The sequence below is a fragment of the Ochlerotatus camptorhynchus genome, unplaced genomic scaffold (genome assembly GCF_037179485.1).
Source record: "Ochlerotatus camptorhynchus isolate MF236.1 unplaced genomic scaffold, CSIRO-AGI_Acam_v1.1 ptg000182l, whole genome shotgun sequence".
NCBI lineage: Eukaryota > Metazoa > Arthropoda > Insecta > Diptera > Culicidae > Ochlerotatus > Ochlerotatus camptorhynchus.
In genome coordinates, this window is record NW_027040672.1 from 1,184,701 (window position 1) to 1,207,477 (window position 22,777).

Sequence of the window (22,777 nt, forward strand, 5' to 3'; positions counted from 1 at the left end):
TTTTTTTTTTTATTATTATTCTAGTCACTTTAACACTTTTGGGTCATTCGTGACCAGTGATGGAAAAGTTCGCGAAAACTCACTATGACTCGCGAACTTTTCCTTTGGTCGCGAAATATCGCGAACTTTTCCAACACTGTTCGTGACTTGTCTGGGGTGAGATTTGAACTCGTGACTTTGGCGTGAGAGGTATGGATGTTAACCGCTCGCCCCCTGGACCCGAAATAACATTATATAACGAATTCAGTGTTTTTTTCCTCTGAATACAGTTTGTATGAGAACCGAAACGAAAGGTCGAGAGGAGCTTGAACCGCAAATTGAGACCCGAGAACAAGTTTTTTTTTAAGAGGGGGATTCTTCTACCGGCGGATTATAAATAAACGGACGAACGAACTTGCTTTAACGTGTTTATTGGCGTTGACGGCACAGTTGAAAAATTTGCTCTTCCAGCAAATATGTTGAACCCCCCGGTTCGACTTGCAACGACTGAACGAAAGCCCTTCAGGCAACACTGCTTACCCAAGTAACAAATCTAGAGCTGCTTGGCTATATTCCAAATTTATAAAGGTTTTATTGCAGCTGCAACCATTACCTACAGCTTTATGACGGTCATATACAATGCAAGTCATGAAACATTCTTATAGCTATCTACAAAACCCCTATAAAGCTAATTAAAAAACCAACTGATGTTTATGCTATTTTCACTTATGAAAGGTTTTATGATTGCTTTGAAGTATACAAAAAAGTAATATAAATTGCCCTTATAAAACCAAAAAATTAATCCTTTCGTTGCTTTATAAATAAGCGCAATAAAACTAGTTGGCCATGAAACAGTTATTTTAAAACAATTATAAGCATTCAGTTGCGACTTGTCAGAAATGTAAATAGGTGGTTTAGTTTTACAACATAGAAAAGAATCAAAACTTTCCGGTACTTCCAAGCGGAGCGCAAAGAAAATCAACAAAATTGTTAGCATGAGCATGAAAACATTTCGTGTATACGTCTCGCTCGCATATACATGGGGTGACACGGTCGAATCTTGGTCGAAATGGTGACAGTCCTAGGGCAAAAAGGTTGAAATCACGCATAACTTTTCATAAAGGTTAATGTACCATTCAAAACTTTTCTAAATGTTTGTAAAATTCATCGGTTGCACCCGTAGAATATGAATATACATTTGCCCTCAAATAAAAAAATGAATTCAAGCTGAACATTGCATTAGGTTCTAAGTAATATTGACAGATTCGCTTCGTCAACTTTCTCTTTGCATCCCCACAGTCATGTAAAGACATTCCCAGGTATTTTCAGCACAAAAATCGATAAAAGAAGCTTTTATCTAGCATCCCATACGACAAACACATCAAGAAACGGTTCTGTGAATAAGTTATCAACGAAAGAGAAAGTTGCGATTTTTTGCGCTTTGGGAGATATTAATGTTCAAAAATTGTGTTTTTTTTTCAAGTTTTTTCAACAATATCTTTGAAATTTGAAGCTTAATCCAGTATGTTTCTTCACAAAAGCTATTTATTTAGTGTATTTGCATAAGAGAATAATAAAACATTATAAAGCTGTAAGCAAAAAAAAAACCGAAACAGAAAAAAACCATATTTTCGACTTTAACTCCATATAACTTGGAACCAGTAGACAGTGGAAATTTAACGTCTTTGAAATAGCTGTTTATTTTGTCAAGATAAACAACTTTGCCCAAAACATCAAGTCTCCAAAACGTCAGAGAAAGAAGTTAGATTGTGGCACCATCTTTGCGGAAGAGTTTTGAACTATTTGTTTATGTCAATAGATGGTCCTTATTATGACGAGAAATTTTGCCGAAGACACCAAGTCGCGGAAATGCTTCGTTTCGGAGTTATTAATTTTGATCCGCTAGGTTGCATTCCTGACCCAGTGTACAATGTAAGCATTAGACATTTTAAGAAATTGCGCTTGGTGTTTTTCTTGCCTGCTGTCCTCTGTCGCCATATTGTCATTATGAAATGCCATTAGCCTTGGAATAAAATCCAAGAAATTTCAATAAAATAATGGCTAAATAAGAGATCCGAAATGATTTCCAGTGTGCATTGGTATGAATTTATGTATTGAGATCAATTTTCTGTAAAATTAAGGTAATTCCATCAAATTCATTTTATTTCTGAAACAATCTTTTTTGTTAACTTGAATTATTTTGGAGGCGCATTTATTTAACGCTCATATTATCTCAATATACACGATAACATTTCAAGCGCATATGTTTTGGAACTTCTAAAATGTCATATATTTTCTTTAAAATTTTCACTAATGTCGCCATGAAACAAAATTGATGGCATGGTGATCTTGACACCAACACTCGAACATATTTTTACCGCTAAAGATTTCCATTTGGAAAAAAAGTTTCAGCAGAACAGAACAACAACAAGCTAATTTATGGCGGTTGCTTTGAAGCCAATAAAAATTAAATTGGCTTTATAACTGATTTTCACCAAAGCGTAATAAAACTGCTTGGATACAATATTACTCTTATAGAGGCTATGAGAACCTTTTGTAGAGTATGAGGCTTCCTGACAAAAGGTTTTAATACAGCTTTATTGTGATTCTCAAACATGCTTTATAAACCTTATCAAGAGTGGTCCACTAAGCTGTATGACGATCTTATAGCGGTTATCAAAAGGTTGTGCTGGAGCTATTAATTTTATTGGCGGTTTTATGAAATTGATCTCAATAACCACTAATAGAGTGCAATAAAACAAGAAATGCTACTTGGGTAACGTCATATCAAATGTTAAAGAACACCAATAAATTCACTCTTGTCTGTAGCGTACTAGCGTCCACACGTGTTGCCTTATTTCCTCTACTGAGTCCTCGTTTTAACAATTCTCTTAACCTCAACAGGTTATGGGCTCAGCTTTGGGGCCAGTGATTACGGGAAAGTGCGTGACGCGATTCGAAAAATAGGGATTTTTTTTTTTCGGTACGGGAGAAGAAAAGTTTTGTCCGGAAAGAAAAGAAAGTACGCGGTGCGGTTGAGAAATCGTTTTTTTTTGTTGCAAAAGTGGTTTTGTCCGGAAAACTTTTGCTGGAGCGAAAATGGATTTTTCTAAGGTGGGCGTCATCCGGCTGAACAATAGGAACTATCGTTCATGGGCTTTCAAGGTGCAGATGCTGATGATGAGAGAGGGCACGTGGAATTATGTTGACCCGGGTGTCGCGCCGGCACCAGTCACTCCGGCCTGGACGGAAGGCGATTCAAAAGCGCGAGCCACCATTGCTTTGTTGGTGGAAGATAACCAACATAACCTCATCATGTCAAAAACCACAGCGAAAGCCACATGGAATGCGCTCAAATCTCACCATCAGAAAGCTACTCTCACCGGAAAGGTTTCGTTACTAAAAGAAATTTGTAGTACAAACTATCGCGAAGGTGAGAATATGGAGGAGTTTTTGTATGGCATGGAGGAGCTCTATTCTCGGTTGGAAAATTCGGGCGAGAAGATGTCCGCGTACATGCAAGTGGCCATGATTTTGCGGAGCCTCCCGAAGGCATTCGATGCTCTTACCACCGCATTGGAGAGCCGTTCAGATCAGGAGCTGACGATGGAGCTTGTGCGAGCAAAGCTCATCGATGAAAGCCAAAAGCTGTACGGCGGGAATGTTCAGGAAGAGCGTGTGCTGAAGGCGAAAAACGAAGCAAAACCGGCAGGTGTTTGTTTCTTTTGCGGTCAAACCGGACATAAGAAGCGTGACTGCAAGGAGTTCCTGTCCCGGAAGAACACCGGGGAAAGCAACGATAAGAAGAAAAAGAAGAATAAGTGGAAGCAGGAAGAAAAAGTGAAACAAGTGCGCGAAAACGACACGAGATCGTTCACGTTTATGGTTCGTGGCCATAAAAGTCGTAACGTTGCAAATTCCTGGTTGATCGACTCAGGTGCCACCTCGCACATGTGTAGCGACAAAAGTGCGTTCACTGAAATGGAACACGGTTCGCGTTCGAGTGTCATCGTCGCGGATGGCAGTGAAAATCGCGTAGAAGGCATCGGCGATTGCATGATTAAGTGCGCGGGTGACAGTGGAGAGACAGTTGAACTCACACTGCGGGGTGTGCTGTATGTCCCCACTCTAGAGGGAAATATGATTTCGATTGGAAAGCTCGCGTCAAAAGGTGTCCGTACGGTATTTGACAACACCGGTTGCAAACTCGTGTACGACAGTACGATAGTCGCGGTCGCGGATAAAGTGAGCGATATGTATTGGCTACGAGTCGTGGAGGATCGAGTGTTGAAGTCCGAGACACGGCATCACACGAAAAACTGCCAACATATCTGGCACCGCCGCCTTGGACACAGGGATCCAGACGTTCTTGGCGAAATACGACGACACGATTTGGCGACGGGTCTTAACGTTGTCGATTGCGGCATCCGGTGGACCTGTGAATGCTGCATCGAAGGCAAAATGGCTCGGCCATCGTTCCCGCATGTTGCGGAGAAGACGTCGACAAATGTGCTGGATATAATCCACAGTGATGTTTGCGGACCAATGGAGGAGGCAACTCCAGGAGGATGCCGCTATTACATGACCCTGATAGACGATCATAGCCGTTATGCTTACGTATATTTTTTGAAAAAGAAATCGGAGGTCGAGGATAGAATTCGTGAGTACGTAAGATTGGTGGAAAATCGCCTTGGGCGCAAACCGCGAATTATCCGCTCCGATCAGGGCGGAGAGTATTCCAGCAAGGCTCTACGAAAATTCTACGCGAAGGATGGGATAAAAGCGGAGTACACCGCAGCATACTCACCTCAACAGAACGGGGTTTCTGAGCGAAAAAACCGGTCGTTAAGTGAAATGAGCCGGTGTATGCTTTTGGATGCAGGTATGCACAAACGATTTTGGGCTGAGGCAATAAACACCGCTTGCTACCTGCAGAACCGTTTGCCATCTGCGACCGTCGGTCGTACGCCATACGAGATTTGGTTTGGCAGAAAACCAGATTTGAATTACCTGCGATTATTCGGATGCGTTGGCTACGTATTGATTCCGTCAGCGAAACGAAAGAAATTGGACGTCAAAGCTGTGAAAATGACATTCGTTGGTTACTCGGCCGAGCATAAAGCGTATAGGATGCTGAATACACGGACGGGAGAAATCCAAATCAGTCGGGATGTCCGCTTTCTAGAGCTTGGTGATGGATCCAAGGATCAACTCCTCATTGATCAAAGGCTGGAGGAAAATTCGGAACGTAGCGAGGAAATCGAGTGGACTCTTGATAAAGTGGCGAAACAAGAAGAACAACCCCACGAGGGTTTTGGCACGATAACGACAACGACTGGCTTCGCGGACTGTGGAACGATGATGACGTAAGTGATCCGGTGCGTGTGAATGTGGAGCCAGTCGCACCTCCACCCGCTCGTCGTTCACAGAGGGCAACGGCAGGTGTTCCACCGATAAGGTATTCTGAAGGAGTGAATTCGGTGAAGCAAAGTTTCGTTGAACCAAGGTCGTATAAAGAAGCTGTATCCGGTCCGCAGTGTGCCGAGTGGAAATCGGCGATGGAAGATGAAATGCAGTCTCATCGTGAAAACGAAACATGGGAGCTTGCGGAATTGCCAGCAGAGCGGAAAGCTATCGGATCAAAATGGATATATAAATGTAAGGCAGATGAGGATGGCAATCTCATCCGATTCAAAGCGCGGCTGGTGGCGCAGGGCTTCTGCCAAAAATATGGGACAGATTACGATCTGGTTTTCGCTCCCGTAGTAAAGCAGATAACGTTCCGGACGATGCTGATTGTGGCAAGCAAGCGGAAGATGTTGACGAAACATGTGGACATTAAGACTGCGTATCTTCATGGGCAGCTACAGGAGGAGATCTTCATGCGCCAGCCTCCGGGGTATGAGAGTGGTAAGCCGAATGAAGTCTGCCGGCTGAGACGCAGTATTTACGGGCTTAAGCAGGCAGCCCGTGTCTGGAACACGAAGATCGACGAGGTGCTGAAACACATGGGTTTTGTCCAATCAACGGCGGACCAGTGTCTTTATATACGCCAAAGGGTGGGTAAGTGCGTCTTTGTGCTTATTTATGTTGACGATGTCATTGTTATCTGTTACACTGAGGAGGAGTTCGCTGAGGTGGTCCAAGGACTGAAACAGAACTTCATGATAAGCGTCATGGGTAACCTACGATTTTTCCTCGGAATACGTGTTCGCATTGATGATGGACAGTACTGTATTGACCAGCAAGCCTATTTGGAACGAGTTCTGGAGCGATTCGGCATGCAAGATGCAAAGCCGTCTAAATACCCGATGGATCCCGGCTTCCTGAAACAAAAGGAGGAGAATGGTAGAAGATTGGATTCGCCGGAAGCATATCAAAGTCTAATTGGGGCTTTGTTATACGTCACCGTTACCACCAGACCAGATGTTTCAATTGCCACGTCAATACTGGGGAGAAGAGTGAAGGAACCATCTGAGGCGGATTGGAATGAGGCCAAGCGAATACTACGTTACCTCAAAGGTACGCTGGATACGGTATTGTACCTAAGGGGTGATGAACAGAAGCTTGAGTGTTTTGTGGACGCTGACTGGGCAGGCGATGCCAGTGACCGCAAATCAAACTCTGGGTACTTGTTTAAGTTCGGCGGTGGACTCATCGGATGGGGCTGTCATAAGCAGAAGTGCGTGGCCTTATCTAGCACCGAGGCTGAATATGTGGCGCTTGCGGAATGTCTGCAAGAGATAAAATGGATCCAGAAGTTAATGTTCGACGTTGGTGAGCACCTAGTTCTCCCGATTCTGGTGAATGAGGACAACCAGAGTTGCATTGCATTGACTCGAGGAGACCGAGCTGAACGCAAGGCGAAACACATCGACACGAAATACAACTTCGTCAAAGATATGGTTCGAGACGGCATCGTACAACTGACATATTGCCCGACCGAGCACATGGAAGCTGATTTGCTGACGAAGCCGTTACAAGCTGTGAAACTGCGACGACTACGGGAGGCGATCGGCCTCAAGCCATTCAGCGTTGAGGAGGAGTGTTGAACCCCCCGGTTCGACTTGCAACGACTGAACGAAAGCCCTTCAGGCAACACTGCTTAACGTCATATCAAATGTTAAAGAACACCAATAAATTCACTCTTGTCTGTAGCGTACTAGCGTCCACACGTGTTGCCTTATTTCCTCTACTGAGTCCTCGTTTTAACAATTCTCTTAACCTCAACAAAATATAGACAGTTTCTTATGGAAATTTTCGGTGGAGTGAAAGGATAGTACAAAGTCCGCCATGCTTCACGCACAGTCTGACGTTTGCTTATGGATTTTCTCATAGGAGTAAAGAGCTACAGAGTCGCCGTCAACGTCAATTACTCTGTGGTTCGTTAACAAGTAGTGAGTGTTTCCTGTTGTAGTTTCTTCTCTTTAATCGTTGGTGCCAGCAAGGTTTGATTAATTTGTAGGTGCGCTGATTGCATGGTATGAATGTTGCTACCAAATCCTCGAACACAGTTAAAGCTTGCGCCAAATATGGACAAGTAAGGTCGGTGCCACAAATGGGAAAAAAAGCTCATTCGATCTCAGTAGGCTGTATGTAGATAGATAAAAAAAATATGTCATTAGCTTTCGCACTCTTGAACAGATCAGTTCGTTTTACTGCCCGCTAATAGCTGCCCGTATAAAAATGTATGAAATTAGATCTGTCAAAATGAGTTTGACAGCGATTTGTTATGTGTTTTCCTCGGATTTTCACTAACACGCTCTCACAAATCGCACCAACACAACCGGACGTGAAAATCTCAATTGCACCTTATCAAGAAGTCAAAAACGGCGAAGCAAACGTGGGGGGCATGTCAGATCTGAGTTATCCACATCCCTCAGTGCTCGAGGAAAACAACCCGTGATACCCGTGAGAAATGTCTTGGTTAGCCGTGAAGTCGACTATTTGAATTTAATTTATGTGTTTTTAAAACAGATAGATCTGAGGATTTAGTAGTAGTTAAAGGGTGTCCACGATGAAATTGCCACACACAAAATTGATTCGCAAAATTCGAGTTTTCATCCGATTGCCATCAAATTTTCAGGGATTGAGAAATAACTATTAAACTTCATTTTACCATTATTTTATTTACAGTCCATACGCAAATGCCCACACCTTGGCCTTAACCCCGGCCATAAGATTCTGCACAACCTGTGAATCAACCGTTTTTTGCATGTAAACCCATACTTTCTTCAGTTCCTCGACTGTCTTCACTACCTTAGGTCGTTTAAGAAGGTGCTGCTTCATAATCGCCCAGTACTTCTCGATGGGGCGGAGCTCCGGAGTGTTGGGAGGGTTGAACATTTTCGGCACGAAATTGACCTTATTGTCCGCATACCACTTCAGCACGTCCTTGGAGTAGTGGCATGAGGCCAAATCCGGCCAGAAGATTGTTTGGACGTTGTGGGCCTTCAGGAGAGGAAGCAGCCGCTTCTGGAGGCACTCTTTTATGTACACCTGTCCGTTCATCGTGTCCTGGGTCACGAAAGGTGCACTCCGCTTCCCGCACGTGCAGATGGCTTGCCAAACCAGGAATTTCTTCGCAAATTTGGACATCTTCTGAGTGCGGACATGCTCCGGAACGCTGAACTTATCCTTGGCAGTGAAAAACAGGTTGCCGGGGATCTGTTTGAAGTCGGCCTTCACATATGTTTCGTCGTCCATGATGCAGCATTCAACTTTCGTCAGCATGTTGAGGTACAACTTCCTGGCACGGGTTTTGGCGGACTTGTTCTGCTTCTCGTCGCGATTAGGGGCCTTTTGTACCTTGAACGTTCGAAGCCCAGCCTTAGTTTTGGCCTTCTGGACAAAACATCGGCTTAGGTGCAGCTTCTTAGCCACATCCCTAACGGAGGCGTTCGGATTTCGGTTGAAGGCCCCAACTACGCGGTTGTGATTTTTGGTGTTGTACGGAATACTTTTTCCTTCACTTCTGGGCTTCCGATCGGTGGTCAACCGTTCCTCGTACCGCTTAATCACTCGCGACACCGTGGAATTCGCGATTCCCAACGTTTTAGCGATGGAACGATGCGAGAGATCCTTGTTCTCGTGATGAATGCGCAAGATTTTATCACGCACGAGCTGTTCTTTCGACTCCATTTCCGCGAGTTTTGATCACAGGACTTTAAAACTTGCAGGATGTAAATAATGCACTATGATCTAAATCCACCCAAATTTTCATTAAATTCTACCCAACGGTTAAAAAGTTAGAGCAATTTCATAGTGTGGCAATTTCATCGTGGACACCCTTTAGTGTCATCTTGTGTTCTCCCAAGTTGTTAGCTGCCCATTGGTGTACCCCCATGTCAGTCTTTTTCATCAGTATGCCGCTTAATTCGAGATGAAGAGCACATTGCTCTCCAAACCTTGTGTTCTCAATCCCTACCCTTCCATCCATTTGTTACAATTTGTTACCCCTAACCTCGAGATAGCCGCGAGTAATTGGCCGCCGCGAGTAATTGGCCGCCGCTTTACTAACGTTAGTTTTAAGTACTTTTGTTATCTAAACAATGAATATCGGCTCCGCAAAGCTACAGCAGATGAGCCTGGAAAAATAAACGCATTATAAAAAAAAAACCTGGGAGGCTCTCCGGGACCACTACGAGAATGCGACGCTAACTTCCAAAGTGTCATTGCTGAAACAACTATGCGACAAACTGTATGCTGATGGCGAGGACATCGGGCAGCACGTGTACGATATGGAAGACGTCTTCGAGCGACTATCGTTAGCGGGCCAGGCATTGGATCGTAATTTGAAGGTGGCAATGGTGCTACGAATCTTACCCGAATCCTTGAACACACTCACGGCAAGACTAGGTCCGACAACGACTTGAGCCTCGAGCTGATCAAGTCGCAGGATTTTTCATTCTTGGCGTTCCATAAGGCGAGTGACCGTGATGCGTGGATCATCGACTCTGGCGCGACGGCCCACATGTGCGTCGATGCGGACAGTTTCATCGAGCAGGATAAAAGCGTGAAGCAGGGCGTCTTTCTGGCGGATGGCAAGAATATAACCACGGAAGGAGTTGGTTCGTGCAGGATGATCTGGGTGCCTCCAGAGGGTGAACGCAGCACTGTTCTCCCCTCGGATGTACTGTACGTCCCGCAGTTCGAGACCAACCTCATATGGGTGAAGAAACTTGCAGGCAAGGGAGCCAAGTTCGTTTTCGAAGCGGATGGGTGCCGTATCCAGGTGATTTCAGGCACAACCACTTCAGGGGGACTGTACAAACTGCGGACTGAGCGTGTTGCGCTGCAGGTGAGTGAGTCCAACCACAATCTAGAGTGTTTGCACACTTGGCATCGTATCCTTGGGCATCGTGAGCCAGATGCGATTCGTGATTCGGAGACGAAAGGACTAGCATCAGGAATCCACATCGAAGATTGCAGGTGTTACGTTACTTGCGAGTGTTGCCTGGAAGGGAAACTGGCCCGTCTACCATTTCCAAAGAAGTCCAAGAAGAAGTCGAAGCAGCCGCTGGACATTATCCAGACGGACGTGTGTGGACCGATGTTGACGCCGACACCAGGCGGTTGTCGTTACTTCCTAACGATGATTGATGACCACTCTCGCTACACCGTAGTATATTTTCTGAAACAGAAGTTAAAAGTTACTGAACGGATCAAGGAGTACGTGAAGTTTGTCAAGATTTTTTTTTTCGGAAGAACGCCCAAAGTGATTCGGTCAGACAATCACGGTGGTGAGTACCAGAATGAAGCCCTCGACCGTTTCTGCCGCCAAGAGATATAAGCCAGCAGTTTACCACAGCGCACACCCCGCAGCAAAACGGGGTCTCGGAGCGTAAGAATCGTTTTTTTTTTGTGGAAATGGCCCGCTGCATGATTCTGGACGCGCAGCTGCCGTACAAGTATTGAGCTGAAGCAGTGAATACGGCCACATACCTTCAAAATCATTTGCCAACCAAGCCCATATCGCAGACACCGTACGAGCTCTGGATTGGAGAGAAGCCTGATCTTAGGATTCCATCCGAGAAGCGTTCGATGTTGGAGGCGAAATCCAAGAAGATGCTGTTTGTGGGCTACTCGCTGCACCATAAGGCCTACCTTTTCATCGACCCCGAGACGCACAAGATGATCACGAGTAGAGAATGTCGCTTTCTGACACATCGGGAAAACGAACCTTCGCAGGGAAATGTCGTTTCATATCCTTTTACTGAAATTTCTCCGACGATTCGTGACAAAGCTGATGATTATCCCGCTTTTACAGCACCTGAGGAAGACGATGATGATGCTCCCGTAGCAACGGACTCCGAGGTCGATAATGATCAAGACGACGGTGTATCCAGCGACTACAACGGTTTTGAAACTGCCACATCCAACGACGAAGATGGCCGGGACGGCACAATCCGTCCAGGTGACGCAGTACCACAGGCTACCGAGGGACAAGAGGAGTTTGGCATTACCACAAACTTTCGCCGATCCAGGGAGTCGCGCCACAGAGGTTCTTGTCTGTGCAGGAGTAATGCGAGCCCCGTTCGTTCGAAGAGGCGATGAAGTGCCCGGAGCGAGATTTGTGGAAGCGCGCTATGGAAGAGGATATCCAATCCTTGCACGAAAGGCACTTGGCACAGAAGAAGAACTTCAAGATAACTACCCTCGGAGATGTCAGCAACTATCTTGGTATTCGTATTGAGCGAGGACAGGGTGGACGATTCTTGCCTCGTATATCCGTAGAATCGCTGCAAGATTTGGACAAGCAGACACTAAACCATCCCGTATATCAATGGACCCAGGTTACCCGAAACAACAGCAAAAGGAGGAGAAACCAATGCCACGGAAGGACGATTTCCAGTGCTTAATGGGTGCTTTGCTGTATGTTGCGGTAAACACGCGGCCCGATATTGTCATCAGTGCGTCCATTCTGGGGCGCAGGGTAAGCAAGCTACGTTGTTGATTGAGGATTTGAAGCTGGAGCTCGGTGGACCTGGCCAACTGCAAGTATACGTGGATGCTGACTGGGCCGGAGATCATCAAGACCGCAAATCAAACTCGGGCTTTGTTTTCCATCTGGGCGGAGCGATTTCCTGGGATGCTCGGAAGCAACAGTGTGTAACCCTTTCGTCTACCGAGGCGGAATACGTTGTCATAGCCGAGGCCTGCCGGGAGTTGCTTTGGTTCAGAAGCTAATGAATGATGTTGGTAAGAAAGCTGCCGGGCCGATCGTTGTCCGCGAAGCAAGCGTTGTAGGCAACAACGTAATCCAGGTTGTATACTGACTTACCGAGTCCATGATCGCCGACGCCTTGACCAAGCCGCTGGCGAGAGTGAAGCTAAATACCTGCCGGAAGGAGATGGTACTTCAATCGATACAGCTTGTGGAGGAGTGAAGGAGTTCAAGCAACCCATGATTGAAGCTACACCTATCATTCAATCACAGTAGGCTGTATGTAGATAGATAAGAAATATATGTCATTAGTTTTCGCTTTCTTGAACAGATCGGTTCGTTTTACTGACCGCTAATATAATTTGCATAAGCATGCTATGAGAACCATACGACTCGTATGAAACAATTTCCAGAGCTCAAAAAGTTCTTTCATACAAAACAAATTAGGCAAATTCACAGTGCTGGGCCGAAATATTCTATCACAGAATTCTATGCAAATTTTATTACATTACGTCAAAAGTTACTAAAATGGTCGTCGATGCTCCAAACGGTGCATTAGGAATCACAAAAACTTCATTAAATCCCGCCTTTCTGTACCAATCTTATGGATAATTCTGTTTTAAACCAAGTGGCATGATGAGTAACTAGTAACTCAGATCTGTCAAATTTATGTCAACGCTACGCAAACGGATCCATTGTGCGCGTGGTTCTTAAGATTCCGCCGACCCCGATATGGTAGACGCGCGTTCACTAACAAGCATAAAGGAAGAACTATGAATCCAAATGATAACTGGCGTTTAAAGAAATAATTATGTTTATGATGACATTTGCTTCAGTTTTGCTGAAGCGTTCATTAATGTTATTAATGATGTGTTAACGTTCATTATGTTTTTAGTGCTTAAAAAAAATTATTTTCTTCTAACAAAAAACTAGTGTTGATTTTTTTTCTATTTAATTCAATTCCGACCCATGGTATAAAAAATAGATGCATGTTAAACTTATTAATATAACACATAGATACTTAAGATATTACAGAATGTTGCTTTAGTCACTAATAACTAACACTGATAGATTAACTATTTCCAAACTTAATGCTTAAACGTTTGCTCAATGTGAAAAATCAGGGCTGGTTAAAGGATTATACCAGCAGCCATAGTAAAATCATTGTTACTATCTTTAACAATAAGTTTTAAGCTTTCTCGCACGTATTTTACAGAATCAATTGCAACTTTCTCGCATCATACCATTCATTGCAATGAGCCATTGATTAACCAAGCCTAATTAATTACACACCATTTAGCAGTCAAACCAACGACCACAACCTATCGCTTATTGCAGGAAATCAAGGACGAGTTCAGCATCATCGACGACTCGATCGACGGTCCTCCTTCCATTGGATCGGATGTGGTTGCCACGGCATCGCCGGTTCCACCCATTTCCATGGGAACACCGCAGCCATCGGGTAAGAAGGCTAAAAAGGAAGGCGGCAAAAAATTGGTCACCGGCTACATCCTGTACTCGAGCGAGCGTCGTAAAACCGTTAGTGCCAGTCATCCTGAAGCAACGTTCGGCGAGATCAGTCGTATCGTTGGCAACGAATGGCGCAACCTGGAGGATGAGGAGAAAAGCTCGTGGGAAAAACGGGCCACCAAGATGAACGAGGAGAACGCAGCGAGATTTGTTGCGGAGAATGGGGAGGCAAGTTGCCACAGCCCGGCGCCGACCAAAACGGACGGACCGATTGTGCAGGATATTGTACCCAACCATGTTAGTGGCCTTAAGCGCAATCTATTCAGCCCTGATGTTTCTTCATTCAGTGTGTCGATTAGACGTAGATTCGTGTTTTATGTTGCTGGGTTCGTCGATTGGTTTATTGGGAGCACTAATCGTTTCTTTTTGCTCTACAGGTTTACGAATGCTGCTGGGAGAAGTGTGACTACCAGTTCGAAGATCCCTTCGATTGCGTGGAGCATTGCATAACGGACGTGACCGGATGCGTGTACAAAACATTCATGAAGAACGCAGACCAGGAGTTTGTGTGCATTTGGCGAAATTGTGTCCGGTTACGACGCAACATGCCTCCATTCCCGCACATGCAGCGCCTGGTGAAGCACGTCCGTGAGGTCCATCTGACCAAAACAGTGGGCAAGCATGTGTTGCCTTCGGATCGCAGCAAGAATTTTATGCCAGCCAAAAGGCAGTCCGTTGCACAGCCACATCCTTCGACTGTCAAACAGCAGCCAACGACGGTTCCGGTTGCTGCCGGAAGTCCAAGTCCGGCACCTTCCGGTTCCGGGACTGGTGGCAGTACGGCAGCTGCTTCAACTGCTACTGCAGCGGCGGCGTCGCCGGCTGGTCAGACGCAACCCAGTGGCAATGCAACGGCGACGGCTGCAAACAATCAGTCAAGTAATTACATTCCAGCATCGTATTATAATTGTGAGTTTTGGTTTTTCTGTTCTTTATTAGTTATAATTTTGCCAATTAGTAAATCACTTGTTTGAGTATGACTCTAGCATGGAAGCAATTTGGTTCACTGACTCAAAATGCAAGGCTTTATTGCTTCAGATTGATCCAGTAAAAGGTACAACCAGCAGGGATCGTAGACTTATAGCGAATTTGTTTATTATCCAGGTTGGAACCAGTTCCAACCCGTGCGAACCCGAGCTTATTGTCAGTCCAACCTCAATCCGAGCCAGGTTACAAAAACAAACGTTCACACTGACGTTTGACAGACAACAAGCAGACCCAATCTTGATACCCGATCCAGGTTGGAACTGAACCAAAAACAAATTCGCTATTAATGAATTACAGTAGTTCCAATTACAATATTGCTGCTAGACTTACCTGCTTATAATGTTGTGCATGAACTTAAATATCTATGTAATTTGTAATTTAAATTTTAGTAGTATCATCAGTAGATGCGTGTGGTTTAGTTTTTTTTTATATTTTAAACTTTATATTTTTTAAGTTCTGGACTTAAAAACATGTATACTAGGAGAAATTTTCAAGAATATGGAACGAAGGTTGATTTCCTTGATGTCGGGCAGAATATGTTTGAGGTTTCAGGATTAAAGAATGAAGATTAGGGACCTTGCAACATTTTCAAGGCTTATGGCATTTGATGAAAACCATTTCAAGATAGTTCTGGGAGAAACTGAGACGTAAAATCTGCAACAGATTCCATGTGAATCCTGAGGAGAATAGCAAGGTAGATTTGATTGAAATTGCAAGATAATCCTGAATAGGATTCAAAAGAAATTCAGTTTTTGATTTAAACCGGTTTTTGAGGTTAATTCCGAAGGAATTCCTAGAAAATTTGGAAGAGAAGGAAGGTTATATCATGATTATTCTGATGAGAACTCCAAGGTAATACAACTAAGGAAATTCTAAGGATAATTTCAAGAAGATTCTGGGAGAAAATGAGCCCAGGACATCGACATTCGATAGGAATTTTCAGAGAATTCATAAAGATTACAATTAAATCTGAGAATAATTCTTCGAGATCCCCAAAGGAATTCGGTCAAAGAATTCCAAGAGTGTTCTGACAAATGTTGATGAGAAATCTAAAGAATTTGTGAGGTGAACTGCAAGTAATTTCTTAGGAAATCAAACTTGGGAGTTGAATTCCAAGGGAATTAGCAAAAATAAATTCAATGAAAAATCTGAGAATAATACCAAAAGATTTCATAGAAGTATTTCTAGAGCATTCAGAGGAAAAAGTCAAGGGCATTTCTAGGAGTATACCAAGGCTATTCCGGTGATAATAGTTTAGATAATTAAAAAAAGAGTAGACTTCCACACTGAGGCATAAAAATCTTAAGAATTCCATAAGACATGACTTATGAATTCAATAGGCATTTCATAAGCACAACTTATGAATGATTACCTTAATACAAGTGGTTCTTATACACCTTTAACCTATTCTATTTCTCAAGCGTTGATAGCAGGGCTTGGAGAGGGAACGCATTCTGCCTGTGACCTGCATGAACTTGAACATTTTCCGCATTCATCATTCGTAGTGATCGGCATTCACTGAACCTGATGAAAAAACAATCGCGCTGAACGGGATCTAAAAACAGACAGATTTAATTTCTACGCTGCATTGTGCTTTGTGCAGTTGCTTTGCTGATGCCGATTTTTAAATTCATTCTATAAATTCAGACGGATTACCTATCGGAAGCATTTCGCACACAAATTATTTTCCTTTCCAGGATAGCAGCGCTTGGAATATGTAAATACGTATGATACGATTCATCTCGATGATATCTTTTTTATATATCGGCAGTCACATTAGCGCGGGTTGAGCGTTGGAAAACAGCGATCCAGGACGCGGATTTTGCGTAAATGAAGGACTCCCGCACGATCAGGCAAACAATTAGACTTGTCAAATACCATACAATATGAGTATTTTTGGAAACGGTGTGATATGTAAATGCAGGAAATAGATATTCGACGCCATTTTGGAATGCAAGATGGCGACTTCAGGTATGCTAAAATACTATGAGTACTCGTCAAAAACCTTTGGATATTTCCGGAACCGGTGCGGAATGTAAATGCAGGAAATGGATATTCGATGCCAAATTGTAAACCAAGATGGTGACTTCCGATATGCTAGAACACTATGAATACTCTTCAAATACCATACAATATGGATATTTTCGGAGCCGGTGCGGAATGTAGATGCCAGTAATGAATGTTCGACGCCATTTTGAATTCCAAGATAACGACTTCCGATGTACTAGAACACTATGAATCTGCAAATACCATACAATATGGATTATTCCGGAAACAGCGTAACTTGTAGAAGTCGAAAATGGATGTTTGATACCATTTTAGAACTCATGAAAACTATGAAAATATTAATATTTCCGCAGCTAACGTGACTAAACTCGTCAAATGTCATACGATGATGATATATAAGAACCCGGCATGACATTAAGAAGTCAAAAAAATATACCAACATCTACTCTACTGAGGTTTTTATTTCTCTGCTTGTTTAAAAATTAATTGCACGTTGCCTTGAAGTTCGAAGATGTGTGCTGATCTGAAAGCGTTAACGCCAGAGCACTGAAAGCACGTTCCACTGATACTTGCGTCGTGGAACGGGGTAATTTACAGCAGCTGCTTCAAAGAGATCCTTTTGTATGGTATTCTTCTGTACCCAGTACTCCTAAACGTTGACATGATGTGGTTGTCGCAATCCAACATCCAACACACTTAACTGTTCTGAAAGCGTTTTGTTTGGGATACATTTCGGGGCTCCGCTTGAACCTGCTAGACAGCATCCAAGCATGTCCGTTCAAAAACTGTCCAGTTCATCCTGCTGAATAGCTGGCTCAGTAAACGTGGCATGCTGAGTGCTAGGTGTTAGTTAGTAGGTTGACAATTTAATAAAAAAAATATATATATATTAAACAATCCTATATGAAAAGGCAGTATAGATTCATTAAACTACTCTCATTTTGGTAAAAAAAAATCATACTGATTCTTGAATGTTATTATTAAAAAACCAAACAGGTAAAAATGGCGAAAAGACCGAAAATTTAGGGTTTTAAACCACCCATACGCAGGTTTATGCATCTACTAAGAAAATCGCAGTTTTATTCATTTACGAAACAATTTAGCTCTTTTGCAAAATTTATTAAACCTTTTCATATAGGAGATGTTTTTTTTTTTTCTGAATCTGGAATCTGGAATCTGCTCCCAGACACCTGAGAAGATAACTCAGGGTGTGGGGATGGGAGAAGTAGCACTCCTAAACCCACTAAACCTTACCCTGTGCTCTAGGCCCTTGCCCTCCCCGGAACCGCCCGAAAGCATTACGTCATGGGAGGGGGCCGGTTGCGCTATGGCGCATCACTAGGTGTTGTGTCCGACGTGACACTCGCTACTGCACAGTGAGCAGCTGTGCAGGGCCTTCCTCTTGTTGTTCACCTGAGTTCTAGAGCAGACGTGATAGCCAGCCAACTGTCCAGGACCCATACAGGACAGATGTGACCGCTTACCAGCTGCGTGTGCTAAGCACTCTAAGAACCCGCTGTCACTCCTGCCTTTGCACAACGAGGGTTTGTGCAGGGCTTCTCAACCTCCTGGGACGAGCTGGATGGGGTTCCAGCGTCCTTACTCTGCGGTAGTTCGTTTAGCCGCAATATCTCTCCATTGGGTTCGATAATTAACGTTTCCAGGACACACCACGAGGAGGCGAACTACTTCATGCCCCCATATAGGAGATGTAATAAGATTTAATCGTAGATCAGACTATATTTACGCATAGGGGAAATGGCTCTAATGTTGGCCTATGGATCTAACATTAGGCCCATCGCTAAAAACCTGCTATTTATCAATTGTATCTAGATGGACGCGTCATTGGCACGGTACTAATGGTTATTTTTGGTTGCTATTGAAAATTTAGTCGATTGCTGAATTTATGTATTTCCCAAATTAGGGACACTTAGGCCGACATTACATACATTTCCCCTATTTCCTCTCTTTCGTCGGAAGTGTATACTGTCGAATTTTGGTAATGAAACCTTGGATCAAGCAAAACGGCTGCTTTGAAAGGCATGTTTCGCTTCAAATTATTCAGCCTTTCTACGAATGATCCACAAAGCTGTGTGGCCATATAATTTTTGATTAAACTCACTCTTCTGGTGGTGTTCAGCCATTCCAAGTACTGCTGCTTATAGTCGCGTTATTCATAGTCTGGCGGATAGAATCTCGGGAACCAAGTTAGCTGTCAAATAGCGGAACCAATCGAGCAAATCACGATCAACAACAGAAAAGAGCACATCAGCTATTGCGAACAAAACTTCTTTTCTCGTGACTCAAGGCTCGCCTACGCAAACTAACACCATCTTTGGGTTGAGGAAAGTTTCCCCTATCAGATGATGCTGGTAATTTGCGTTTGATTGGCGAGGAAAGAATGATCAACGTTTTGTTTATAAAAGTTGATAGTACCTTTTCTATTGTTGGTCTAAAATATATTGAATTGGTTCCGCTCTTTGATAGATCGAAATTCTATCCGCCAGACTATGAATACAGCGACTATAGTCTAGATGCACTTCCACAGTTATTAATTGAGAGCTTTCGATGCCTGTACCATTTTTACATTGGTATAATTGTATGGCAAAAGTCCAATCATACTTCTATGTCCAGGGAAGTCGAGACATTTGCCAACCAGAAAAATTCCTAGACCGGACCGGGAATCGAAACCACCACCTCCAGCATGGTCTTGCTTTGTAGCCGCGCCTTTACCGACTGAGGTAAGGGAGGTCCCTGTTGAAGTGTACTCCTAGTGAATTATCAGGAGAATTCTCCGGAAAATCCATGAAAGGTATTAGTTACTCCCGCCGTTTACCCGCGCTGGTTTGAATTTTTTCACATTGTCATTCAGAGTACTGTTCTGCCGCTCTTCGCATGTCCGTCCCATAGCGAAAATCAGCAAACCGAGAAAATCGCGTTTTAAGTTTGCTTCGTACCATTGCTTCTTATGTGATGATGGGACAACCAATTTGACTGTCTTTTAAAACTTTTTCAGAACAAAGTTTTTGAGTTCATCCAGTATTATGAAAATATGGCTATCTGTAACTTTTTAGCACCCCTCACATCCAGGACTGGAATGCACCTCAGAGCGTTTGCAAAGCAACTTTGTCTATGCCAAGGTGACTACATATAGGTGTTCTAATGTGTTAAATTCATGATTCAGCCATGTTGGATTTTTGTATGGGACAGCGACCGAGTTTGTTTACAATTTGCTCTAAAACCGCACAAACTAATTCTGAGTAGAATTACATCCATCTTTGTGAGCTTTATTAAATATTCAGTCTGTGCAACCTCTGGTTGCAGACGGTGTCAATTGTCTTGTCAACTCTGATGACAATTGCATGGAGATTTTGTCAATAAAGGAAATACAATCCGGAAGAGAAATCATAGAAAAATCTTATGATGAAACATTAGGAGTATGCTGATACGAATGGTGAGAATAATTTCAATGGAATTCTGTCCAATGTTTAAATGGAGATTAATTTTAATAAAATTTTAAGCGCAATTTCTGGGAGAATTTCAAAACCATTTTGGAAAAGTACTTGAGTACTTAAGTAATACTGAAAAAGATTTCAAAACAATTCTGACCTTACCTACATAGCAGTTTAAAGGGAATATCGGATAAGTCTGAGAAGAGTGTGACGGTCATTCTGAAGAGTCTACCAAGGAAATTGTTAAGCATATTTTAAGAATTTCATAGAGAAAAATGGACACAAAATTTAACCAATTCCTGGGAATTATCACCAATTTGAAGGAGTTGTGGAAATGGAGAGTGATTTATAAGAGATTACAAAAGGTAATGCTAAGAACTCCTAGAATGTTACTGGAAAAGTTTAGATATTTTCAAGATTATTTTAGGGGAATATAGAAAAGAAATATGATGGAATTCTAGGATGATCCGAATTGAACTAAAAAAAAGGCAAAGATATCCTGTGAAGAGATCCAAGTAAATTCAGACTAACAAAAAATGTCATGATCTGGGACGCAGGAAAAATATAAACTCCGGAATTTAAAATCATTGCAAAATCCTGAGACTTCAAAAATGAAGCTATCAGACTTTCATTTTAGTAATATAATAAAATTAATCTTTGGCATAATGGTCATGTGAATAGTGGAGTTACCCGTGGTTTAGGTAAACTGTCTTTGAGTTCAACGATGTTAGGCTTTGAATCCCACGTCAGCCCGGTGAATTTTGCTTCAAAATAAAATTGCCTACTGGTCTGCTGGGTGTTCTGTGTTGTATGATGTCAAGAATTAAACTGTAAATCTGATCAACCTCAGAGTAATATTAGAATTATTTAGAACTAATAAAATCTTTAAATTATGGTACTGCATCAAATAGTAAGAACTACATTGACTATTAGTTCAAAAAATCCATCCCATCAAATTTCCTCGATTCTTTGCTTCTCATTCTTTTTAAAATAAAAGTTACAGTTTAAAAAAAAAACAATTCTAACCATATTTTCTGCTGTTTTTTTACCCGCATTTAACTCAATTTTTGAAATTTTGCGTGATGGATATTTGAACTTTTTGGGCACACCGTGTCAATATTTTTCTACTTTTGGATGATTTTTGCAATGCTAACAAGTTATTTGCATTATATAATTTATTTAAACATGTAATTTATAACCATTCTACTGCTTTAAATAAATTCCAGATGATCATACTGACCTATTTTTACGGGAGATTGGCACATCACTTTGATTTCAATAGCATTATGTTAAAAAGAGGTATTTTTGAAGCATCCCAGATTTTATATTTTACCTGCTCTAGATTTTTCTGAAAATTACCAGGCAACGCTGATTGCATGCATAGGTGATGGAGAAGTGCATAACGAAGAAGAATTTTGTATCTCCCATTGGTTTCTCATTTGCAACCTTTGCAACCCTACACTCAGTGATGCCACATTTTTCGAACTTAGATCTGTATTTTCATCGCAAAAATCTTTTTAATCTGTATCTGACTGAAAAAATCTGTAAAAAAAATCTATATAATTTCCGTATTTTGGTCTCAGTGCAGATTTACGTAAATCTCCATTGAGCAAATTCATAGTTCGGAAGGAGTTTGTTCTAAGAAGACTCAAGTTTGCTTTCTAAAGAAATTGTTTATTTTAAAAATCTTGAAATCCTACAATCTTCATCTCTTCTACAGTCTGGAAATACAAAACATTAAGTACCAGTTATGAGAGACAAATCTGTTTCTGGTTGAACATTTCTTAATGGACATAACACGGAAGTTTAGTCGAATGGCACGCAATAATCTTTATTTCTGTAATTACGCTTTCCAAATATAAAAATATCCAGTTGACTCTTCGACTCACAAACTGTAATCAACCACTTTATTTGTTTTCTAAAATGGCTTGTTTATCGATTTGTCAAAAATATATTTAATTAACCTTCGTATCTGTAACCATGTGACATCCCAAGTAACATTTTAAGTTTTATGAAATACTACAAAACAACTATAAAACTACATTCATAAAACACTGGTCAAGGCTATTTTGCCATTAATGCATCCACCAAAAACTCATTAAGACTAGAATATGTCTAGTTGGCCCACCCTGGAGAAGGTTCTGAAGGGTGTATTCTCGAAGCTCTTCAAGATTGATTTACTGCAAAAGGTTTTATGACGAACGCATTGAGAACCATTTGAAAGCTACAATAAAAGCTATTTAGCAACAATAAAAACCCTTTCCGCGCCATTTCCCCTAACCACATGCTAAATCCACTAGGAAAGCATCAATCAAGATAGAAAAGGATTTATGAATCCAATCTTATCGAAATAATCAAAATAGAAACTGATGGTATAAAAATCTTGTTCAATATCCAAATTTATTACAATAGTTCTCATAAAGTGGCCTAGTTTTAAGTGCCATATTAAATTTTATGTGAAATGTACGTGAAAACATCGAAAAAAATAAGTCCACCCTCGTAAAACGTCGATTTGACTAATTATTTAACATTGAAAAAAAAAAATATTCTTCAGCTCGAGCTTGGCCGAGACTTTTTTTTAATTATTTTCGCATTTAAATGTTTGCTCATTGCTAAATTTACCAAAACATAGTTATATCTAAGGAAATATAAATTG

General features: G+C 42.1%; 1 protein-coding gene across 9 annotated transcripts in view; it reads left to right on the forward strand.

Moving 5' to 3' along the window:
* The window catches only part of polybromo (protein), a 52,010-nt gene that overhangs the window by 13,807 nt on the left and 15,426 nt on the right, over window positions 1-22,777 (forward strand). For 7 of the 9 annotated variants that reach the window (XM_065222973.1, XM_065222974.1, XM_065222970.1 and 4 more), the window contains 2 exons: window positions 13,484-13,912; window positions 14,053-14,584. In XM_065222973.1, the coding sequence (XP_065079045.1) occupies window positions 13,484-13,912; window positions 14,053-14,584 (961 nt within the window). The remainder of the gene's footprint in view (window positions 1-13,483; window positions 13,913-14,052; window positions 14,585-22,777) is intronic. The other 2 variants (XM_065222971.1, XM_065222975.1) reach the window with 2 other exon arrangements.